Raw genomic sequence first — 25,062 nt, forward strand, 5'->3', positions numbered from 1 at the left:
TGCCAGCACACAGAGCCTGCAGGAAAGCTACTCCTGCCAGATGCACTGGTGGTATAGTGGTGTGCGTAGGTGTCTTCCAAGCAATTCATCTGGGTTTGATTCCTAGCCAATGCAATAATGGCTTTTCTCTTTTGTTGTTTCCTCATCTGGAAGTGGCTTAATTTCAGTCACATTGTGTTACAATCACATTATCTATAGAATGAGACAATAAATGGGTCAAAGTCCAGCAGGTCATACGAGATGGAGGCACACAAGGGGCTGGAATGTGTCATCTGAGAAAGACAGAACACTTGGAAACCTGCATCTCCCATCCCCTGGCCTTGCGTGTTATGATTCCAGCTGCGTGAGCTGTTTGTATGATGTTCCGGCATGATGGGGAAATGAAATTTTGAGTCAGTTTTTGCTCCTGCAGATTCCTTTGCTGTTACTATTATAATGACATGAACAAAAGGGAGGCAAAATAAACATAAACCCCAAATTGCAATACAGGTGGGGAAAAGGATGATCACGGTTAAGCCAAACACGTCAAAATAAAAATAAATACAAAAAAGGGGCGGGGGGAAGAGATTAGGTATGTGGAGATCCCCTTGATATTTCAACGCACATTGTTAGAATCAAAGTTCAGACTTGACACTGGAAAACCTGCAACTACCTGTCTCTCTGAACACCTATGATGAGCAAGATGGAGTTGGGACACCTGTTCTGCTTCAATCATTTATTGTCTCTCTGTTGTCTCCTTCTTCTCCCCCCAATTCCTCGTCTCCAATGTCTCTGCCTCTCTCCTCTTGCTCCCTCTCCCCTGCCCTTTCCAGGAACTCACAGTCTACAGCATTTAGGACAAGCCAGAGCTCCCATGTTCTGCCCATGAGCCTGTGTCAGAGGACATGTGACCCAGGTCAGAACCAGTCACCAGATCAATATGACCCTTTATGGGCGACTTCTCTGCCTGCTCGGCAATTTACATCTCCCCCCGCCCACAAACAGGGTGGGGTACAGCTCTGACAGAGGCCTAACAGGAGAAATTTCAGCTCAAAGACAAATTTGTGTGAAATGCTGAGAAGTGAAGAGCCCCCTTCCCCTCCCCCCAAATCCCCAGAACTCTAGTGTCACCCCCATGGCACCAGCACAGGGAACCCAGTGAGGTGGGGTTACAGAATACAAGGGGGAGGGAGCAGGGGAGAGAGGTGACAGGGAATCTCTCTCTTTCCTTCTCTCTTCACTTTCTGTTCTTCTCTTTCCTTCCAGGAACTGCAGTCACAGCAGGGAGGGGTTTGTCTCTTTATTAGGGATCCCTCTGTGTCACGGAGGCTGCACAAGTCATAGATTCTGTGACTTCTGCAGTGGCCACTGTGGCTGACTCCGTGGCTGCCCCAGCAGCTGGCCTGGGGGCAGCTTGAGCAGTGGTTCCAAGGGTGGCAGCAGCAGCCACAGCTCAGTGGCTCCTGGCACCTGTCCTGAGGTGGCCGGAGCAGGGCTGGCCTCTGGGGCTCCCCTCACCTGGCAGCATCTGGAGTGGCAGTGGGTCCCCGTGGCTTCTCCCCCCGTACATGGTGCCACGGGCCCCCCTGGACTCCCTGCGCCCACAGCTGGTGCCACGGACCCCCTGGGCCTCCCTCCCCACGATTCAATGAGGGGTATTTATGGTATAAGTCATGGCCGGGTCATGGGCAATGAGCTTTTGGGTTTTGCCCGTGATCTGTCCATGACATTTACTAAAAATGCCTGCGATTAAATCTTCGCCTTCCTCATTATCGATCAAATAAATCGCAACGCCTCCACCTGCAAGTGGATTTAGCCCAGGACCCTCAGAGTCAGCAGCTGTTACCCCCACCCCAGCTCTCTGGTCAGGTGTCCTAGTGCTGGAAGCCTCCTGTTTAGATCCTAAAATAGCGTTTTTGCACCAGGGGGGCTGAAATTTTGGACCGGACATTGTAGCTCCACCGTTATTTTACTGAATTGCTTCAAAACAGCAAGTCAAGAAAAGCAGCAAAGAATCCTGTGGCACCTTATAGACTAACAGACGTTTTGCAGCATGAGCTTTCGTGGGTGAATACCTACTTCTTCAGATGCACCACTTGCATCTGAAGAAGTGGGTATTCACCCACGAAAGCTCATGCTGCAAAACGTCTGTTAGTCTATAAGGTGCCACAGGATTCTTTGCTGCTTTTACAGAACCAGACTAACATGGCTACCCCTCTGATACAAGTCAAGAAAGTCTCTTAAGTGCCAGGCTCTCTGCCAAGGAAACAGCTGCCCCTGCTCTGCAGGAGTCTGTGCGTTCCACACAGCAACGTACACACCTGCTCCACACTGAAGGGGGGTCAGACAGTGACAGGGTTGGTAACACAAATACTTCAGACTATTAACTCCAGGTCCCTTCCTTTCTTTAACCCAGGATGTGCCAGTCACCTGGTAACCATGGTGTTATCTTCACCTTAAAATACGTATCAGTACATTTTCAGCAACCCTCCACCCCCTGCCCTCCCTGCAGCCAGCCTCTGTCTCCAGCCAGCCCTGCACGCCCCGGCTCCAGCCAACCCCTGCTGCATCCCCCTGCCCTGCCTCCAGCCAGCCCCGCACCCCCTGCCCCTGACACGGCATCAGTGAGACTGATACTGGAATACTGCCTTCAGTTTTGGTGTCCTTGTTTGAAAAAGATGTTGTGAAATTGGAGCTGGGGCAGCAAAGAGCCACCAAATGTTCTGAGGGCTGGAGAAAAATGCCTTCTAGTGAGCTATTGAAAGAGCTCAACCTGCTTAGCTTATCAAAAGAAGATTGAAAGGTGACTTCATTGAAGTCTTGAAGTGCCTTAATGGAGAGAAAATACTGGGTATTAAAGGACTCTTTAAAATAGCAGAGAAAGGAATAACAAGACCCAATGGCTGGAAGGTGAAAAGAGACAAATTCATATTACAACTAAGGCACAAATATTCAACAGTCAAGATGATTCACCACAGGAACAAGCTACCAAGGAAAGTGGTGGATTCTCCATCTCCTGATGTCATTTCATGAAGACTAGATGCCTTTCTGGAATGTGTCTAGGTATACCACATCCACCACTTCTCCCTTATCCACAAGGCTTGTTATCCTATCAAAGAAAGCTCTCAGATTGGTTTGACATGTTTTGTTCTTCAGATACAGAGTCCATATCCATAACTTCAGATAACAAACATGATCCATGCACACAAATAGGATAATCATATTCGGCCAATCACAACTTTTCCAATGACACTGCACATGACGCATCTTGCACAAAATGCCTAATAATTATGGCCTAATCATTTTATACTCCTACCACTGTGCTGAATGTGGCGTGTAGTGTCAGGGCCTAATTTCAAGGCACAGGAGTTGGGAATGGAACTTCCCCTCTTTGTGGAACAGGAAATAACCCCCCAGCCAGGGCTGGGAAAACTTCCCAGACTCCCAGTGCTGGAGCCTGAATCTACTGACACTTCATTAGTTACCACCACCCCCAATCTTTGTGGCAATTGCAAACTTTATCAGTGATGATTTTATGTTCTCTTCCAGGTCATTGATAAGTATGTTAAATAGCACAGAGCCAAGAACCAGTCCTTGTGGGAAGCCCCTAGAAAGAAATCCACTCGACCATAGTTCCCCATTTACAATCCCAGTTTTTAATCTATGTAATATATGCCCTGTGTATTTTGTATCTTTCTAGTTTTCTAGTCAAAATATTGTGCTGGACCAAGTCATATGCCGTACAGAAGTCTAGGTATATTACATCAATACTATTAGTTGTAACCAAACTTTTGATCTCATCCAGTAAGGATATCCAGTTAGTTTGACAATCTATTGTGTCTAAACCTTTGTTAATGGGTACTAATTATATTACCCTCCTTTAATTCGTTATTAATGAACTCCAGTATCGGCTGCTCCATTCCCTTGCCCAGTATCGATTTTAGACTAACACTCTTGTAATTAGCTGGGTCGTCTCTTTTACACTTTTTAAATATTGGCACAGCATTAGCTTTATTCCACTCTTATGGAATTTCCTCAGTGTTCCAAGTCCTAATGAAAATCAACACTAACAGTCCACCACGCTTCTCCACCGGGTCTCTCAAAACTCTTGTTATCTGGACCTGCTGATTTAAACACATCTAACTGTAATACCTGCTGTTTAACATACTCATGAGTTGTTGTTGGAATGGAAAGTGTCGTCGTCAACATCTTATGATATGAGTTACATCATTTGTTTTTCTCCAAATCCAGGAGAGAAATATTTATTGAACACTTTTACCTCTTCTGCATTATTTTTGATAATTCTGCCATTTCTATCTAGTAATTTACCACTACTGTTGTTAGGATTAATTTTTTACCTAATATACTTTTAAAAACTTCCTTCTTATTTTTCATTGATTGATCATTGATTTCTGATAGCTTCCCTTGCCAATTTTCTACAATTCTGACCTTCTAACTTATAGTCTTTACTATTGACTTCCCCTTTCTTCCATGTATTTTATTTGGAGAGTGTTGGGATTCGCTTAAGATTTTTACTTCATTTGAATCTACACTTTCTTTAACATATAGTGCCATTCAACATCCCTGTGATGGGAAGAACATCTCAACTGCCCAACACTGTGGCCTTTAATTTCAAAAGGGGGAACTATACAAAAATGAGGGGGTTAGTTAGACAAAAGTTAAAAGGTACAGTGACTAAAGTGAAATCCCTGCAAGTTGCAAGGGCCCTTTTTAAAGACACCATAATAGAGGCCCAACTTCAATGTATACCCCAAATTAAGAAAAACAGTAAAAGAACTAAAAAAGAGCCACCGTGGTTTAACAACCATGTAAAAGAAGCAGTGAGAGATAAAAAGACTTCCTTTAAAAAGTGGAAGTCAAATCCTAGTGAGGCAAATAGAAAGGAGCACAAACACTGCCAACTTAAGTGCAAGAGTGTAATAAGAAAAGCCAAAGAGGAGTTTGAAGAACGGCTAGCCAAAAACTCCAAAGGTGGTAATAAAATGTTTTTTAAGTACATCAGAAGCAGGAAGCCTGCTAAACAACCAGTGGGGCCCCTTGATGATCAAAATTCAAAAGGAGCGCTTAAAGATGATAAAGTCATTGCGGAGAAACTAAATGGATTCTTTGCTTCAGTCTTCACGGCTGAGGATGTTAGGGAGATTCCCAAACCTGAGCTGGCTTTTGTAGGTGACAAATCTGAGGAACTGTCACAGACTGAAGTGTCACTAGAGGAGGTTTTGGAATTAATTGATTAACAAGTCACCGGGACCAGATGGCATTCACCCAAGAGTTCTGAAAGAACTCAAATGTGAAGTTGCGGAACTATTAACTAAGGTTTGTAACCTGTCCTTTAAATCGGCTTCGGTACCCAATGACTGGAAGTTAGCTAATGTAACGCCAATATTTAAAAAGGGCTCTAGAGGTGATCCCGGCAATTACAGACCGGTAAGTCTAACGTCGGTACCGGGCAAATTAGTTGAAACAATAGTAAAGAATAAAATTGTCAGACACATAGAAAAACATAAACTCTTGAGCAATAGTCAACATGGTTTCTGTAAAGGGAAATCGTGTCTTACTAATCTATTAGAGTTCTTTGAAGGGTCAACAAACATGTGGACAAGGGGATCCGGTGGACATAGTGTACTTAGATTTCAGAAAGCCTTTGACAAGGTCCCTCACCAAAGGCTCTTACGTAAATTAAGCTGTCATGGGATAAAAGGAAAGGTCCTTTCATGGATTGAGAACTGGTTAAAGGACAGGGAACAAAGGGTAGGAATTAATGGTAAATTCTCAGAATGGAGAGGTGTAACTAGTGGTGTTCCCCAAGGGTCAGTCCTAGGACCAATCCTATTCAATTTATTCATAAATGATCTGGAGAAAGGGGTAAACAGTGAGGTGGCAAAGTTTTCAGATGATACTAAACTACTCAAGATAGTTAAGACCAAAGCAGATTGTGAAGAACTTCAAAAAGATCTCACAAAACTAAGTGATTGGGCAACAAAATGGCAAATGAAATTTAATGTGGATAAATGTAAAGTAATGCACATTGGAAAAAATAACCCCAACTATACATACAACATGATGGGGGCTAATTTAGCTACAACGAGTCAGGAAAAAGATCTTGGAATTATCGTGGATAGTTCTCTGAAGATGTCCATGCAGTGTGCAGAGGCGGTCAAAAAAGCAAACAGGATGTTAGGAATCATTAAAAAGGGGATAGAGAATAAGACTGAGAATATATTATTGCCCTTATATAAATCCATGGTACGCCCACATCTCGAATACTGTGTACAGATGTGGTCTCACCTCAAAAAAGATATTCTAGCACTAGAAAAAGTTCAGAAAAGAGCAACTAAAATGATTAGGGGTTTGGAGAGGGTCCCATATGAGGAAAGATTAAAGAGGCTAGGACTCTTCAGTTTGGAAAAGAGAAGACTAAGGGGGGACATGATAGAGGTATATAAAATCATGAGTGATGTTGAGAAAGTGGATAAGGAAAAGTTATTTACTTATTCCCATAATACAAGAACTAGGGGTCACCAAATGAAATTAATAGGCAGCAGGTTTAAAACAAATAAAGGAAGTTCTTCTTCACAGCGCACAGTCAACTTGTGGAACTCCTTACCTGAGGAGGTTGTGAAGGCTAGGACTATAACAATGTTTAAAAGGGGACTGGATAAATTCATGGTGGCTAAGTCCATAAATGGCTATTAGCCAGGATGGGTAAGAATGGTGTCCCTAGCCTCTGTTTGTCAGAGGATGGAGATGGATGGCAGGAGAGAGATCACTTGATCATTGCCTGTTAGGTTCACTCCCTCAGGGGCACCTGGCATTGGCCACTGTCGGTAGACAGATACTGGGCTGGATGGACCTTTGGTCTGACCCTGTACGGCCTTTCTTATGTTCTTATGATTCCTACCATGGAGCCACCAGCAGGGTCCAGAGACAGCCCCATCTCCTGTATCAAGCTCTGGCTAGTGGGTATGTGATAAATGTGACGACCCTGCCTCCGTCTATCAGGTGGGAGACACAAAGATTCCTCTTTCTACCCTCTGATTCCTCCTGGCTGCTCTAAGCAAGATGGGGTGGGACTTGTTAACATATGCCTCCATTTACCTGGTGCTGCTGTTCTGTGAATAGTGGGGCAGCAGGTACTGAGTGTTGGATTCTTGCTCTTTCAGGGGCCGGTGACCTTCGAGGAGGTGGCTGTGTATTTCACCAGAGAGGAATGGGCTCTGCTGGACCCCGCTCAGAGAGCCCTCTACAGGGATGTCATGCAGGAGAACTATGAGAATGTGACCTTGCTGGGTAAGGATTCCCGTCCTCTTGGAATAGGAAATGAAGAGATAAGGTTCATGCCAGCCCCACAATGCCACCTCTACTCTATCCTGTTTCAGCATCACCCCAATATGCCAGTGACACACACACACTACCAGAGACCCTCCCCTGCTGCAGAACACTTTGGGAACAGCGCACAGGAGCCGTATTGCAGTGTCAAATAGCTCCTGTTTGCTCAAGTAAACTTCTTTGAGATGGGGCAACCACATCCGCACGGAGTATTTGAGATGTGGGTGTATCATGGATTCATTTGCTGTTTTTACAAATATGATATATTCTGTCGTATCTATCCCTTTCTTAATTATTTCCAACATTGTTTGCTTTTTTTCACTGCTGCTGCACATTGAGTGGATGTTTTCAGAGAACTATCCACAGTGACTCCAAGATCCGTCTCTTGAGTGGAAACAGCTAATTTAGACCCCATCATTCTGTATGTATAGTTGGGATTATGTTTTCCAATGAGCTGCACTATGTGCTATCCTGACATCTAGTACTGCTGAAATCCTGCATTCAGTGATATCCCTGCCCTTCCTGTTCCCTTTCTCCACTGAACCCCACCAGCCCATGCTTCCTGTTCCCAGCTTCCCCAGGACTCTCTCCCTGTCTCTGTACTTCTCTGTCAGCAAGAAGCAGTGCCAGGGAGACTTGCCCTCTCTCTGGAGTCTTTGATTTCTGGGACATGGATTTAGTTTCTCTGTGTTTTAGGGACTCTTTGAAATTGAGTGTCTGTGATATTAACCACAGTGCAACCTGGACTGTTGAACAGCTGTGTCCCCTCAGTTCCCAAGCTGGGGTGCCTTTTACACTGCTCTACTGTGAGAGCAGCCACTCCTGGGCAGGTAACGCACAGTCTCCAGCATGTAACTCGCTCCCAGCTACACAGTATTGAGTGCTGCTAGTCAGTGACTTATAAGTTACAGTGCAGCACAGGAGAACCCCAGAAAATTCTCTGCTCCCAGACTTCTCCCAGAAATGTGTATCTTTCCCTGTCCAGCACACTCCTGAACAATGGGAGCTCATATGAAGTCTGTCATTTCATCAGTGGAAAATGACATGCGCCAGCCTTGTTATCCCAGATGGAGTTTCCAACACACTTGAATCCAACCACACCAGTTAGATAAAGAATAAAACAAGATAGTTAACAATCAAAAAAAAATATTTTAAGATACAGATAATGAGGCATAAAGCTCAGAATTGTTTACAAAAGAAATGCAAGATAAAACACAAACTAATGTCTAAGTTAACAAGCTGTGAAACAAGGCAAATGTTTCTCTCGCCATGTGCTGAGACAGGCTGGTTTTCCTTTCAGCCAGGACTAGGCCTAACCCACCCCTGCCGCCCACGTTCAGCTCTTCAGGAGTTGTCATGAGCAGAGGGAAAGGGGGGAGAGAGAGAGAGAGAGTCTGAAGTATTTTGCTCACCTCTTTTTATGATTCTGTCCTTTGTACTAGAAACAACTTCAGTTCTCAGCTGAGTCATGGTGCCAGGCTGTCTGTCGGAGATATGAGAATTGTGAGGGAAAGTCTACAGAAAGAGCTTTGGAGCCTTGGTCAAGCTAATAGGCCTGAAGTATTAGCTGAGCTTGCTTCTCTGTGTAAAGGGCATAGAAAGGCAGAGTGGAATGGAAAATTCCCCAGATTGGGGAACAAGTGAAGCCAGGGGCTGGACTCAATGATCTTTCAAGGTCCCTTCCAGTTCTAGGAGATTGGTATATCTCCAATTATTTATTTTAATTTAAATCCCCCAAATTGGGGAACAATGGCTTTGTGTGCATAAGGGGCCTAAGTAGGTGAAGTGGAAAGTCCCCAAACACACTGATTTGCAGTAACCGAGCTTTTGAAACATAACCACAATGGAAGTGTTAGAAAAGTCAAACCACAAACTAGACTAGGAATAACAATAACAGGAAAGGCCGAATATGGAAAACTGATTGTTCAGCTCGCTTTTGACCTGCATCATATTTTGCAATATATTCCAAATAAGGAAATTAACGTGCAACGTATGTGCCATTGATTGTGCTTTTAAGCTTTAAAAGGCTCGTGTGATTTTTAGCTCAGGGGGACAGTATTCCAATAGCTGTCGCCCCCTGCGCACTTTAGACCAAGAAAAGAGCCTCAGGCTGAGCTGATTCAAAATCAATCGTGTGGTTGTTTTCCACAACAGCTTCAATAGGTCCCTATGATGGAATGTAAATGTCTTCACACCTTCCCCCTGCAGGAGAATGGCTGTTCGACCAGCTGTTTGCCTGGCTGTCTCTGAGGAACTGCTCTGTGGGTGTTTCCCAGAATTGTAACTTTTTCCGTAATCTCATACTGTAAAATCTCATAACTTTACATACAGTGTTACTACACATTTTAACAGGAGGATAATATTCAGTAGATTATGCATTTTCAAATGATATCTCACAAGCCATACTGTGTACAAAATTGATAATTTTCTAGAAGAGTGAACATAGGGGTGTAGACTGACACAGTGTCTGTGTGTGTGTTCCCAGCACATATGTGGGTATTTCAATCCCTCGTAAGCATAGTGTTGGGCATCTTCAAGGACCTGGGGAACTAGTCCTGGAAATTCACTGGTTTACCAAGTGTGACACTGAATGGAATTGTGAGACACTTTGGTATTAATAATAAAATAATATAATCTTATCAAATTAAAATGAATCATGCTAGATATGCCATGTAAGGTGTCAGGGGAAATGTTATGATTTTCCAAGTATGATCATTTTGTTTCTGTGTTTGTATCACCTTTGTATTGTGAGTTATAGATATGTAGGGTATATCTGTATTTCCAGACTTGTGCAGTGTTTCTGGGTGACACCCCCAGACATATTGGCATCAACACTGCCTAGCCTGTTTGATGGCCCATTGAGGGTCATCATCTGTACAATGAGCCCATGGAAAGGACCAAGAGGATACACCTATTGCGTCAGCAAGACATGCCAGGGTATGCCTGTGTAATGAGAACTCCAAGGCTTTTCCATGCCATGTCCTGTGAATCTTGTGTTTGCGACACAGGAAGTACAAGCCACATAGCAAAAGGAATATAAAGGGCAGCTGCAACTTCTCCATTTTGTCTTCAATCCCCTTGCCTGCCTCTGGAGCAACTTCTCTACAAACTGAACCCTGGAACAAGACTGAATGACCCATCCAAGCTATGGATGTGTTCCAGACGGACTTCCAAGCTAGCAACTCACCAATACTGCTAAGAACCTGATATATCCATTTTGGAATGTATCTGACTGCTTTTCCATTTAACTTCTTTCTGTCTTTCTTTCGTTTAAACCTTTAGTTTAGATGCTAAAGGATTGTCTGGAAGGATGGAATTTTGGGTAATATCCAAACCTATACTGACCTGGTGATGTGGCTGACCTTTGGGGTCAGAAGATCATTTTGTTTATGTCAGCAGAGTTTTGAAATAACCTCTCACTGTACTGGGCCTAAGTGCTGATTAGGAGTCAGAGAACTGGGATGCAATAAAGGGGGCTGTGTGATTTCTTTTTTCAGCTTCTCGATAACCCGTGTGGGGATCAGAAGCACAGTTGGTGACTGGTCAGTGAGTTTAACTTCAGTGTTAACCAGCAGTTTTGGGAGCATCTGCTCTCCCTTTTTCAGCCTGCCCTAACTTTGGCATTTTCAGTGAGAACTGCCCCTGGCCCACCAGGTCACACTAAGCACTGAAGTTAAATTAATAGAATGTTTTTTATGACAAAGTCTTATGAAATCAGCTGAACTCCTTTGTTTTCTTTCATCTGAGCAGGGTTTCCTGTTATCCAGCCTGATGTGATCTCCCAGCTGGAACAAGGGGAAGAGCCATGGGTCCCAGACCTCCAGGGTTCAGAGGAAAGAGAGATCCTGAGAGCTCCCTACACAGGTGAGGAAACATTAAACCACCCAGAATCTGTAAGTGCCTGAAGGAAACATCTGGAATGCCCAACAAAGCCCTTGGGGAGGTCTCTCAGTTCATTATTGTCCCTTGCAGGGGTCGTATCCTCAGGGTAAATATAGCTCATGGCTTCCTATAGATCCTAGCAGACACCAGGCAGTAGCTTTCTCCCTTCCCCCTGCGTATTTGGATGGGATGTGAAGGCTGAATTCATCCCCCTCCTCTCTCCTACTTGGGGGAAGAGTTTGGGGGAGTTCAGCTCCTGATTTTTATTTGACCTGTCTTCAGCACTTGTTTTGGTTTGGTCTTCTCCTTTCCATCCCTGTTTGAGGTTTCTGTCTCTGTCACAGCAGGTGATGCAATGGCATGTGAGAAAGAGGAGCAGAATTTTCAGCCTGAAAATGTCGAGCCAGTGGGTAAAAACAGAGCATTATTGCAAAGATTGAAAAGGAATGTGTCCAGGAGTCCTGAGCAGGGAAACTCCTGGGAGATTCAGCACAGACCAGAAAGAGAGCAAGGAAACCAGCCAGGGGAGAAAGTGGATAAATTTATTTCCTGTTGGGGAACTCAGAAGGTCCTCATGGAAACCACAACACAACAGGAAATCCTCAGGCGAAAGAGAAAAAATACATGCCCTGAGTGTGGGAAAAACTTCATTCACGGATCAAACCTTTCTGTTCATCTGAGAATCCACACAGGGGAGAGACCCTACAAATGCCGTGAGTGTGGGAAAACCTTCAATCGCAGCTCACACCTTATTGCCCATCAGAAAATCCACACAGGGGACAGGCCCTATAAATGCTGTGAGTGTGGAAAATGCTTCACTGAGAGTTCAGACCTTTCTGTACATCAGAGAATCCACACAGGGGAGAGGCCCTTTGAATGCCGTGAGTGTGGGAAAACCTTCAATCGCAGTTCACACCTTATTAGGCATCAAACAATCCACACAGGGGACAGGCCCTACGAATGCAGTGAATGTGGAAAATGCTTCACTAGCAGCTCAAACCTTTCTCAACATCAGAGAATCCACACAGGGGAGAGGCCCTTTGAATGCCGTGAGTGTGGGAAAACCTTCACTTACAAATCAGGCCTTTCTAGACATCAGAGAATCCACACAGGGGACAGGCCCTATGAATGCAGAGAGTGTGGGAAAACCTTCAATCGCAGATCAGGCCTTTCTAGACATCAGAGAATCCACACAGGGGACAGGCCCTATGAATGCAGAGAGTGTGGGAAAACCTTCACTCAAATATCAGCCCTTTCTGTTCATCAGAGAATCCACACAGATGAGAGGCCCTATGAATGCAGTGAGTGTGGGAAATGCTTCACTCACAGATCAGACCTTTCTAGACATCAGAGGATCCACACAGGGGAAAGATCCTACGAATGCATGAGTGTTGGAAAACCTTCAGTCGCAGATCTCTCCTTAGTAGTCATCAAACAATCCACACAGGGGACAGGCCCTATGTATGCAGTGAGTGTGGGAAAACGTTTACTCAAAGATCAGCCCTTTCTGTTCATCAGAGAATCCACACAGGGGAGAGGCCCTATGAATGCAGAGAGTGTAGGAAAACCTTCACTCACAGATCAGCCCTTTCTAGACATCAGAGGATCCACACAGGGGAAAGATCCTACGAATGCCATGAGTGTTGTAAAACCTTCAGTCGCAGCTCGCACCTTATTAGTCATCAAACAATCCACACAGGGGAGAGGCCCTATGAATGCAGAGAGTGCGGGAAAACCTTCAATCACCGCCCACACCTTATTACCCATCAGAGAATCCACACAGGGGAGAGGCCCTATAAATGCTGTGTGTGTGGAAAATGCTTCACTAAAAGTTCAGCCCTTTCCAGGCATCAGAGAATCCACACAGGGGAGAGGCCCTATGAATGCAGTGAGTGTGGGAAAACCTTCTCTTGGCACTCAGCCCATGTTAACCATCAGAGAATCTGCAAGAGAGATCAACATTGTAAAAATCTCTAGGGCTATCAATACTTTGTTTTTTTAATACTTTTCCTGATTCCCACATAGTAACTTTTAAAGCTCCTTGAACTGTTTGCACCACCGTTATCCCTCAGCTTGTCCAGATGAGTGGCCCATTTTGCCTTTGCAGTTTGCCCTCTTTTGAGATGGACCTATTTGTTCTTTCTATTGTCCCACAAGTAACTGGAGTGTGCCCTTCCTATGAGGAACCAGGGAGCATCACGTTTATACCATTCCTCCTATTGCAAAGTTATTGTTAGACACCAGTGATACAGATTATATCCTTGCCAGTTGTTCTCACATTGCTCTGGGTTGTGCTGAAGAGCAGTTATAGTGGGAATTTTTCAAATTTTATGTAAACGAAGAGGAGCAGGGGCAGGAAAAAAGTATAATTACAGCTTCTGTGACACTGGAAGGAGATGGGGTGACTCAGAGATTCCCTCCTTCCCCATCACTGCAGATCTGTTACCTTTTGCCTGAGCCAGGCAGAGTTTATCTTCATCACATTCTATCCATCCACTTCTCAAAGTGTCATGTGCTTGCAGATGATGTTTTGACTTCTTTAATCCTATATCAGAGTCGCTATGACTGGAGATGAAAGTGTCAAAGTCCTGGGAGGGGAATTCAAATGGATCCCAAATACAGTGTGATCATTTAGAGTTTAAATTCCAGGTTCCATCTATTGTAAAGCCACTTCTGGCAAGAGGTCTGTTTTTCCCTCATTATGGGGATGCTACGATACTAAAAAAATTGTAAATAACATAACTGACTATGGAGACAGGGATGAGGGAAGCAGGTTTGAATGGATCAGAGGAGAATGTGATGGGAGACTCTCTTGTCCCAATTCTGAATAATCAGATGTAACCTGCTCTGGAATTTCACTTGACACTGTCTTTGTCATGTATTCTCTCTCTGTGATGTGGGTTTCTATCTTTCCTGAAGGCTGTTTGGTCACCCAATTGGATATTAGTTCAGTTTGGTAGGATGTAGCTCAGATTTATTGAAGAATTTAGGACAATGACCCTTTGCTAAAGTCCTCATTTATGATTTCAGCTTTGCTTTTTCCCCATCCCTCCATGATGACTCTCTAATTTACTGGACAGGCTAAAAAAGAAACAGCAGTGATTTAAAATCTCCACTCAGAAATGGTGAACAACAGCAGAACCCCAACTAACTGAAGGAAGTGCATCTGATCACAGTGTATTTCAGTTGTTTAAGGCAATATTGTCTCCGATGATCTGAGAAGAGAATTCCATGGTAAGCGGTTTTGAACTAGGCAAAATGCCCATGTGTTTGGTTCCCAAAGCATTTGTAACCTAGTCCCTACAGAAGATCTCTCCTAGCTAATCCTATGCTTTGGGAAATGCAGCCTTTCATGACACAGATGTTGAGGAAATAGAAGCGGAGTTTTTGTCAAATTTATCCTTTGTAGGTGCTAAAGATGTGTATAAAATGAAACCAGTGTTGAAAATGTAATAGCTTCAGAAAAATAGCCATGTTTGAATAGAATCTCCAGCTCTGGTAACTAACGAAGATTCTGATCCCAGGCCTGTATCCAGTCCCTTCCCTGGACCTGTGCCACTGAATTAAAGAAAAGCTGGGCATGTTTCAGGAAGCCATTCCTCATTGACACTGCTGAGATTTTAAGTGGTTTTGTAAAGGATTCTACTTCAGAGAAGTGTAACTTTACCCTATCCAAGACCAAGGATTTGGAAAGAGCTGAGGTTGAAAGAGTCCACACCCAGTTCTTGGTTTCCACCCCAGTAAAGGAAGCTATGGTGACCCAAGGAAAATTGTTTGTACAACTCCACTTCCTAGTTCAGTGTCACTGATTACACTTCCAAAGTATGCCAGGGTTAGATTGAGAACAGTCATCCTTCACTGTTTGAATGCAAAGAGAGAGTGCTTCATAGGACAGTCCTTCCCCGTGGATCCCAAACTGGCTGCCTGGTTGGCACTGCTATAACAGATGCTCTAAGGCAATGGGAGAGATTTCTCCCATCGGACTTGATTAGTCCAGCCCCCGCAAGCGGCGGTGGCTATGTTGGTAGGAGAAGCTCTCCTGCTCATGTAGCACTGTCTACACAGAAGGTTAGGGCTGTGTAACTATGTTGCTCAGCTGTGTGGATTTTCACCCCTAAGCAATATAGTTATCCCGATAAATATTTTTAGTGTAGACCAGAGAGGTTTCTCTTGTGTTTTATGCATCTATATTACTTCTCTACCTCCTCCTACTTTGAAAGATTAAAAAGTGTGAAAAGAGAGGTATTTTTCTCCATGATGCAAACATTCGGACATAGAAGACCCCTTCTACCAACACATATGGCGGAAGATCCTGAGATATATGAACTCACAGAAGTGGTTGGGGCCTACGTTGGGACAAACCACAATAAGAACCAAGGTTCAGTTGATGGCAATGGGGATTAAAGAAAACTAACATATATGAAAAGAATTTGTGATCTTTGAATATGTTATTGTTACCAATTAAAATGAAATTATAGGTGAAGTTATTGGTTAAAGAATAAGAGACTGTGATAATGTGAATTATTTTGGAAAACTGAAAGTTGTCTTGTTTTTGTGTTTTGTTAGTCGTACAGGAAATGATGGCTAATCTTGAAAAGTTAATTAGATTAAATTTACCGTGGTTCCTCAACTGTAGCTACAGCTCTAGTACCCATCAATCCAAAGACTGAGAGAAATGGAGAGTTCCAACAATTGTCCTTTTAGTATCTTATTGTTCCTCTCTCTGTTTTTGTGCTGGCCTTTCTATTCTATCATTTTCTGCCTTTGTTTAGTGGTAACAATTGGTTTCCATCACTCACGTTTGTTTGTTTAAATCTCTATCCGTTGTGAAATAAATTTTTTGCTTGTTCGATAACTGTACTCAGGTGCTGTGTGAGATACAGTAGCAATGGTCCACAGTAAAACTAGTAACCTGGGATACGTGGGGAAGAGAGGATCTGGGATTTCACCGAGTATCTGGTGATCGAGGCTGGCCCCAGAGGGGGACACATTGAAGGAACTCAAGGGTTAAGGTGGCTGCTGTAGCTCAGAGGAGGGTCCTTGAGTTCCAGCAGGCTGGTGAGTTTGGTCACTAACATCCAGCTGCCAAATGCAAAACTCCCTCTTCCTTGTGGCAGGTGGCAACAAGGAGACTCACAGCCCTCAGCTCCCTGAGAAGGGTCACAATGTGTCTCTATGTTGATCCACCTGTCAAATTCACACAGGGAAAGCTCCCGATAGCACAAAACTCTGCCCTATGAAATCATGGAACGTGCTTTTCGCTCTGTGAAAGCATGTAAAGAATCCAAGCGCTGGAGGACAGGGTTTGGGTCCAGAGCGACCTAGACAAATTGGAGGATTGGGCCAAAAGAAATCTGAGGAGGTTCAACAAGGAGAAGTGCAGAGTCCTGCACTTAGGACGGAAGAATCCCAGGCACTGCCACAGACTGGGGACTGACTGAGTGAGGGGGGTTTGATAGCAGCCTTCAACTACCTGAAAGAGCAGCAGTGTGGGCTTTCTCCTGGCCACTTTTGCTGGGCTGGGCAGGCAGCCTGGAGGCCTTTCTAGAAGAGAACTGGGAACGGAGTTAGAAAACCCAATGTGAAAACCAGAACCTCAGGTTTAGACTCATTTATTTATAATATTAAATCTTCAATTCTAGTGTCACAGTCAATACAATTGCTTCAGCCTGATAGTTGCCCAAAGGGAAACTTAACGTCTCTCCAAGGGGAGTGGAGAGAAAACACTTTTCAGAGTCCAAGAGAGACAAGGCGTGTGAGGGTAAGAGCTTGCAAAGGACCAACCTCTGTTGGTGAAAGAGACAAGCTGTGGAGCTAACCCAGCACCCTTCTTCAGTTCTGTGTAGCCTGGAAGGTCGTCTCCTCCATAACCAGCAGTTAGAACATAAGAACAGCCACACTGAGTCAGACCAGTTCATCTAGCCCACTATCCCGAAAGTGGCCAATGCCCGGCACCCCAGAGGACCCCTGGGACCAACATGGATACACCACCACCACAAACAAGGTTAAAAGTCAATGCACATGGGAGAAGCATCTTGTGTTTCATTCCTTATGTCCTAGTCCCATCATGTGGCCATTTCCTTCCTTTCTGTTAAAAGCTTTGGTGTTTTGCACAGAAACGTTATTTCCCCAGGAGAGATCCAGGAGTGTGGGGGCTGCATTCCAGTACCAAACAGTCAGTGGAAGGGGGCAGACAAAGGCCTTTAGGACGAGGCGTCCGTCACTGTCAAAAGATCATCTCCCTCCTGCAGGTCACTGGCAGCCTGAATTTGTTCCTTATCCTCTCAGAGTCTGGGGGCTGGAATCAGCATTACCAGCCCCTCCCTATGTAGCAGGAACAAACACAAACCTGGGCTTTAAAACAAGCTGTCCCCTTCCTCCTCAGGGAAGATTTTTCTGTGATTGAAGTTGAGCTTCAGTTTCCCGCTCCTAGGGGTGGGGTGGGTGGGGGGCCAGCTCCCAATGAGATCTGTTTTCACCATTGCCCCCTTTCAGTCACTCTGGGATCCTAACTCTGCTCCCTGCTGTCAGGCAGCTTCCAGCCCATCCACCCTGCTCATTAACTCTGTGGTCGTGTGTCACCCCCTTTGCCAGCACACAGAGCCTGCAGGAAAGCTACTCCTGCCAGATGCATTGGTGGTATAGTGGTGTGCGTAGGTGTCTTCCAAGCAATTCATCTGGGTTTGATTCTCAGCCAATGCAATAATGGCTTTTCTCTTTTGTTGTTTCCTCATCTGGAAGTGGTTTAATTTCAGTCACATTGTGTTACAATCACATCATCTATAGAATGAGACAATAAATGTGTCGAAGTCCAGCAGGTCATACAGGATGGAGGCACACAAGGGGCTGGAATGTGTCATCTGAGAAAGACAGAACCCTTGGAAACCTGCATCTCCCATCCCCTGGCCTTGCGTGTTATGATTCCAGCTGCGTGAGCTGTTTGTAGGATGTTCCGGCATGATGGGGAAATGAAGTTTTGAGTCAGTTTTTGCTCCTGCAGGTTCCTTTGCTGTTACAATTATAATGACATGAACAACAGGGAGGCACAATAAACATAACCCCCAAATTGCAATACAGGTGGGGAAAGAGAAAATCACGGTTAAGCCAAACACGTCAAAATAAAAATTAATACTAAAAAAGGGGAGGGGGGAAGAGATCAGGTATGTGGAGATCCCCTTGATATTTGAACTCAAATTGTTAGAATCAAAGTTCAGACTTGACACTGGAAAACCTGCAACTACCTGTCTCTCTGAACACCTGTGATGAGCAAGATGGAGTTGGGACACCTGTTCTGCTTCAATCCTTTATTGTCTCTCTGTTCTCTCCTTCTTCTCCCCCCAATTCCTCATCTCCAATGTCTCTGCCTTTCTCCTCTTGCTCCCTCTCCCCTGCCCTTTCCAGGAACTCACACTCTACAGCATATAGGACAAGCCAGAGCTCCCATGTTCTGCACATGAGCCTGTGTCAGAGGACGTGTGACCCCGGTCAGAACCAGTCACCAGATCAATATGACCCTTTATGTGCGACTTCTCTGCCTGCTCTGCAATTTACATCTCCCCTCTCCCCCCCCCCCGCAAACAGGGTGGGGTACAGCTCTGACTGAGAGGCCTCACAGGAGAAATTTCAGCCCAAAGACAAATTTGTGTGAAATGCTGAGAAGTGAAGAGCCCCCTTCCCCTCCCCCCAAATCCCCAGAACTCTAGTGTCACCCCCATGGCACCAGCACCAGGAACCCAGTGAGATGGGGTTACAGAATACAAGGGGGGAGGCAGCAGGGAGAGAGGTGACAGCAGGGCCGGCTCTAACATTTCTGCCGCCCCAAGCAGAAAAGGAGAGCGCCGCCCCCCCCCAGCGGCACGGCGCTCCGCCCAAGTCCCCACCCCCAGCAGCGCGTAGCGCAAACCATTACCACCCCTCCCCCGAGCGGCCAATTCCCCGAGTGGCGCGTGGCGCCGGCCAATTCCGCCCCGGTGGCTCGTGGCGCCAGCCAATTCCCGCCCCCGAGCAGCACGTAGCGCCAGCCAATTCCCCGCCGTCCCCGCCCCGAGCAGCGCGTAGCACCGCCCAAGTCTCCGCCTCCCCTGAGCGGCGCGTAGCGCCCGCCAATTCCTGCCCCCCGTCACACCGGCGCGGCGCGCGCGCCGCCAAAATAACAAAACCAAACCCCAATCGCCGCCCCCTCCCAAGGTGCCGCCCCAAGCACGTGCTTGGTAGGCTGGTGCCTGGAGCCGGCCCTGGGTGACAGGGAGTCTCTCTTTCCTTCCAGGAACTGCAGTCACAGCCGGGAGGGCTTTGTCTCATTGGAAGGGATCCGTGTCTGTCACGGAGGTGGTGGAAGTGACGAATTCTGTGACTTCCCGCGACCTCCATGACTTCTAAGTGAAAGCTGGAGACATGTAGGTAAGTATAGCGGTCGGTAGGTTTCCAGTATAGGGTGGTGTTCATGTGACCATCGCTTATTAGCACAGTAGTGTCCAGGAAGTGGATCTCGTGTGTGGACTGGTCCAGGCTGAGTTTGATGGTGGGTTGGAAATTGTTGAAATCATGGTGGAATTCCTCAAGGGTTTTCTTTTCCATGGGTCCAGATGCTGAAGATGTCAGCAGTGTAGCACAAGTCAAGTAGGGGCCTTAGGGGACAAGAGCTGAGGAAATGTTCTAAGTCAGCCATAAAAACGTTGGCACACCGTGGGGCCATGCGAGTACCCATAGCAGTGCCGCTGGCTTGAAGATACACATGGTCCCCAAATGTGAAATAGTTATGGGTGAGGACAAAGTCACAAAGTTCAGCCTCCAGGTTTGCCGTGACATTATCGGGGATACGGTTCCTTACGGCTTGTAGTCCATCGTTGTGTGGAATGTTGGTGTAGAGGGCTTCTGCCTCCATAGTGGCCAGGATGGTGTTTCCTGGAAGATCATCGTAGTTTCCTCAGGAAGTCAGTGGCGTCTCGAAGATAGCTGGGAGTGCTGGTGGCGTAGGGCCTGAGGAGGGCGTCTACATAGCCAGACTATCCTGCTGTCAGGGTGCCAATGCCTGAGATGATGGGGCGTCCAGGATTTCCAGGTTTATGGATCTTGGGCAGCAGATACAATAATCCTGGTGGGGTTCTAGGCTGTCTTATTGCCAAGGGACGGAGAAACTCGACCAGCAGCAGGGGTGCAGAACATCGTCCTAGTGTGGGGTGACAGCGCCTCCGAGATCCTGACATCCCAGCACTTTACACACCTTCCTAGAGCCTCCCAACCCCCCTGGGCTGTCGGGACTGCGACCCCAACCCTACTGACAAGAAACAGGCTTGGGGAGGGGAAACTACTGGCTCAGGGTCACACCAAGTGTCAGAAGTATGGATGGAACCCAGCAGGCCTTCTTTCCAGGCCCCTTCGCTAACCACTGCTGCACACTCCTCCCACAGCTGGCAATGAGAAGCAGGCCCTCATGGCCGCTCCCCTGCCTTTGAGAGGAGTGTGCTCCGCTGGAGTGACTGGGCCAGGGGATTGGGAGTCAGGACTCCGGGGTTCCATTGCTGGGTTTCCTATTGGTTCCACTGCTGGTTGTTTTCCTTTTCCTGGGGGACTCTGGGCAAGTTGCTCCCCCCTCTAGGGCTCCGTCCCCAGCAGGCAAATGGGGATTTCGTACCTTCCCGCTATTGGAAAGTGCTGGGAGAATCCCCCAGCCAAAGCTGCTCTGACAGCGCTAAGCAGCATCTGACCATTCAAGATCGGAGCGCACTGCCCAGGAGGAGGAGTGTCTGGCTCTGGGGTTTCACTTCAGCCCAGTCTAGAGAGAGGGGCCCAGCCATGGGGTTTGGCTCAAGAAGACCAAGTCTCCAATTTGTTAAGGGTGTTTTGAATTCCAGTCCTGAGCTCCAAAGTGCTTGGTGTCAGCTTCACATTTTGGAAGCAGGCTCTCCACTCCATTTTCCAAATCATTCATGAAACTATTGAATAGTACCGGACCCCGGACTGATCCCTGCCGGACCCACTAGGTGCCCCCTCTCCATTGGGCAGCCAAACCTGGAGAAGGGCCCTTGGAGTCTGGGCTTTCAACCAGCTCTGCACCCACATGACACTGATTGCAGCTGGACTGCATTTCCCTCATTTGCTTGTGAGAATGTCCTGCAGGACTGTGCCAAAAGCCTTAGTAACCCCGAGATAGATCCCATCTACTGTTTACCCACCTCCACTAGGCCCGGAACCCTGCCAAAGAAGGAAAGAGGATTGGTTTGGGATGATTTGTTCTTGACAAATCCATGCTCCCTCGTCCTAAGAACCAAATTATCCTGTAGGTGCTGCTGACAAACTGATTGTTTAAGAATATATTGCAATATCTCTCCAGCTGTGGAAGTGAGGCTGGCTAGTCTGTAAGTCCCAGGGGTCTCTTTGTTCCCCTTTTAAAAATGGGTCCTGTCTTGTTCATGGATGGGAAGATGTTCTTTTTCAGGGATCTCAGACAAGAACTGAGGCACAACACCTGGTTTGTTACGGTTTGTTACGGCCACAAAAATGGAGGCAGGAACCTCTTCTCTCCTGCTGGCAAAGAACCCCAGGTAGCTAAAAGACAGGTAATGGGCTTTAGAAAAGGCAATGGTTAAAAAGTTTGGCCCTGGCCATTTCTTGTTTCCACAAACTAGACATTTTAGCAAACTTTAGAATTCCTTGGTGCTAAACACCCTGAAACTCCCCTTTCTCCTTCACAGAGGGCTTTATCGCCCCTTATCTCACTCAGGCTCACGACTGCCCAGAGTTCGAGAACTGTCCCTGTTCCCATTGGGGAGGAGCCTGAGGTATAGAGAAGGGAAGTGACCTGTCACCAGATGGATCAGACTGAACAGGTTTCAAACCTCCAAGAGGTTCTTACCTTCTAAACAGGGACGGCTGTTTTCTAGTAAAATCACTAAAAGGGGAAGGAGAAAACTCGAAAGAGGTTCCTCCTGGCGCTCACGTCCGTGAACCCGAATACTCTCTCAGTCCTCAAAGAGAGACCTGGAGAAGGAGACTTGCTGCAGCAAAGCCACAGGGGTCTCTGAGGTCTCCCTGGCCCCTCGCCCCTGTCCTGCCTGGCTGATGTCAGCATCTCTCTGTGAGGTCACCACCTCCCCACCACCTTGGACCAATAGGCTGAGGTCCTGCCAAAGGCCTTTGTGATGTCACTGCCACACCCCTCCCTTGCTGTGTCAATGTCCTGCCCCTGGCCAGGCACTTTGAAGGTTTGAGCTACTCCCTGTTGATCACCCCACTCAAGGAGCGTTCGTTCTAGGCAGCAAGCCGGCTAGACAGGGAAACATCAGACGCTGCTCCCAATGCTACACTCAGTTTTTCAGTAATTAGTCGACTTTATGGCCAGAAGAGACCATTAGAGCATCTAATGTGACCCCCTGCATATCACAGGCCTCCTGTAGGACACCATAGCTACTTTGGGGGCAAACACATTCCAGAAAGGCATCTAGTCTTCATTAAATGACATCAGGAGATGGAGAATCCACCACTTTCCTTGGTAGCTTGTTCCTGTGGTGAATCATCCTCGCTGTTGAACATTTGTGCCTTAGTTGTAATATGAATTTGTCTCTTTTCACCTTCCAGCCAGTGTGTCTTGTTATGCCTTTCTCTGCTAGATTCAAGAGCCCTTTAACACCCAATATTTTCTCTCCCTGAAGCACTTCAACACTTCAATGAAGTCACCTTTCAATCTTCTTTTGATCAGCTAAACAGCTTGAGCTCTTTCAATAGCTCACTAGAAGGCATTTTTCCTCCAGCCCTCAGAACCTTTGGTGGCTCTTTGCTGCCCCAGCTCCAATTTCACAACATCTTTTTCACATGAGGACACCAAAACTGGAGGCAGTATTCCAGTATCAGTCTGACTGATGCCATGTCACCTCCTGTGACGTTATTGACATAATCTGTAACTGTATAGATCACCATTGCGACCACTGTTCTATTTGTAGCCAATATTCTAGAAAGGTTGTCACGTAAGGGGTCTATGGAGAGGTCCTGATTGGCTGATTATAATTATGCTATTTCTAGATGTGTATCATTTTTATAGTTGACGTTATGAATTCATGCCCATTTCCCCATTGGCTGGAGCATGGCTAGAGTGTGTCTGTGGTTAATGATGTTGCTGTAGATTGTTTGTTTCCTGCCTTGGCAATTCAGACAGTCCCTTTTCCCAACATATCTCCAGCACATCATTAGTTCCAATAACAGGGGCAGCTTTTCTCTGGGGCACTGAGATTTTCTGGGGGAGTTGGTGGCTCCTTTCTTTCCTCACCCTGGAGTAAACTCACCTTTTTATTCCATGGTTCATGCTTTATGGAATAACAACAGCAGCTTGAAGAAAGAGGAAAGTGAATATCTCACTCTCAGGGCTGAAGGTGGCCATGTCCCCTCTGTTTGACCGTTACCATTGCAGGAGAGAAGGTGTCAATACAATTGAATGCCCTGGCTCAGACAAGAGACACAGGGAGGTTTTGCTGTTCATGGATCCATGCAAAGGAAATTGTGTCTCTGTGTGAAACTGAGGAGGGACATGAAACGCCCACAGGGTGGCGCAATGCCCTAAGCTAAGGCAGGAGGGGGAAGGAATGGGGCTGAGGAATGACTGAAGTGGACTCACCTGGGATTGAAATGACATTTGTTTGTGTTGGGAGTGAGAAATGACACATTAATTCAGATGCAGGGTTGAGGCTTCTTTAGCTCCTTGTAAAACTTGAACTTGATTTCCCAGAAGGGAGAAAGGGAAAGTCTGGGGGCCTTGAGTCCCTGGCTGGGTCTCCTGGGCAGGGGAAAACGTCCCTTGTTTGGCCCTGCCAAGGGGATCGTGGAGGCTGAGACGTCCTCGGCTTGGATCAAAGGGGAGTTAGATGGAATTTATCACACAACCCTCCCTGCTCCCCAGAGCCCCACGGGGAGAAGCTAGAGAAGGGGGAGTCATTCCTCCCCTGCGCTCCCAGAAGAGCTGCTAGCAGGGCCGCCCAGAGGTGGGGGCAAGGGGGGGCAATTTGCCCCAGGCCCTGGGTCTTGCAGGGGCCCCCACAAGCAGGAGCGTAGCTGGGGGGAGCAGGGGGGGCTGCCGCTCCCCCACTGAGCACATTCCCCCAAAGTGGCGCCTTAGTAGGAATTTGGAATAAGGTGGAAAGATCTGGATTTCTCCCCCGCCTCCATCCCCCCCATGCAGAGTGCGGCACTGCTGATTGGCCGCCGGGGCCTGATTGAGCTGCTCCCATTGGGCCTCCAGCAGCCAGACCCCCCCTTGCACACACACACACTCACCCGCTGCCTCAGCACGCTGTGGGGGAGGGGCTGTGTGCTGGCACGTGTTTCACTTTGGCTCCAGAGGCAGCCAGCGGCTCGAGCTGGTGGGTGGCAAGAGGAGTCCTGGGGGGCAGTCAGGGAGCAGGGGGAGGGTTGGATGGTTCGGGGACTTTCTGGGGGCTGGGGCAGTCAGGGAGCAGGGGGGGTTAGATGGGAGGAAGTCTGGGCTTCTGTCCAACAGCAAAACACAAGCGTAGAAAAGCAGCCGTTAGCGGGAAGTGCTATCAGCTGGCCCGGCAGCCTGCACAGCCCCCAGCCCGCTTGCCTGAGCTGTATTGTTAATGCATTTTAGTTGGAAGATGCAGCCTGAGTGATTGAAAGGCCCCAAACGCGGCTGAAAGAGCTGGGAGAGTTGCAAGCTTTCTCTGCTGGGCTTTTCATCGGGGTCACACAATGCAAACCTGCTTGAGGCTCCGCACAAGAGAGGTTTCTTGAGGCCGTCCATGCAGCTCACAGCTTAAGCTCTTCTAAGCTTGCGGCCCTGGCACAAAAGGATTTGGGAGCAGTTAACAATTCTGTGTGGTTAAGAGATTTTCATTTCCTGGG

General features: G+C 46.8%; 1 protein-coding gene across 1 annotated transcript in view; it reads left to right on the forward strand.

Annotated features, from left to right (window-relative positions):
• Positions 1 to 7,175: 7,175 nt before the first annotated feature.
• The window catches only part of LOC120381593 (zinc finger protein 585A-like), a gene marked incomplete at both ends in the record, with an annotated part of 108,780 nt that continues 90,893 nt past the window's right edge, over positions 7,176 to 25,062 (forward strand). Inside the window, 3 exons of the mRNA XM_039499747.1 lie at positions 7,176 to 7,274; positions 11,903 to 12,601; positions 12,685 to 13,124. Of these exons, the coding sequence (XP_039355681.1) occupies positions 7,176 to 7,274; positions 11,903 to 12,601; positions 12,685 to 13,124 (1,238 nt within the window). The remainder of the gene's footprint in view (positions 7,275 to 11,902; positions 12,602 to 12,684; positions 13,125 to 25,062) is intronic.

The sequence above is a fragment of the Mauremys reevesii genome, linkage group 14, assembly GCF_016161935.1.
Source record: "Mauremys reevesii isolate NIE-2019 linkage group 14, ASM1616193v1, whole genome shotgun sequence".
Lineage (NCBI taxonomy): Eukaryota > Metazoa > Chordata > Testudines > Geoemydidae > Mauremys > Mauremys reevesii.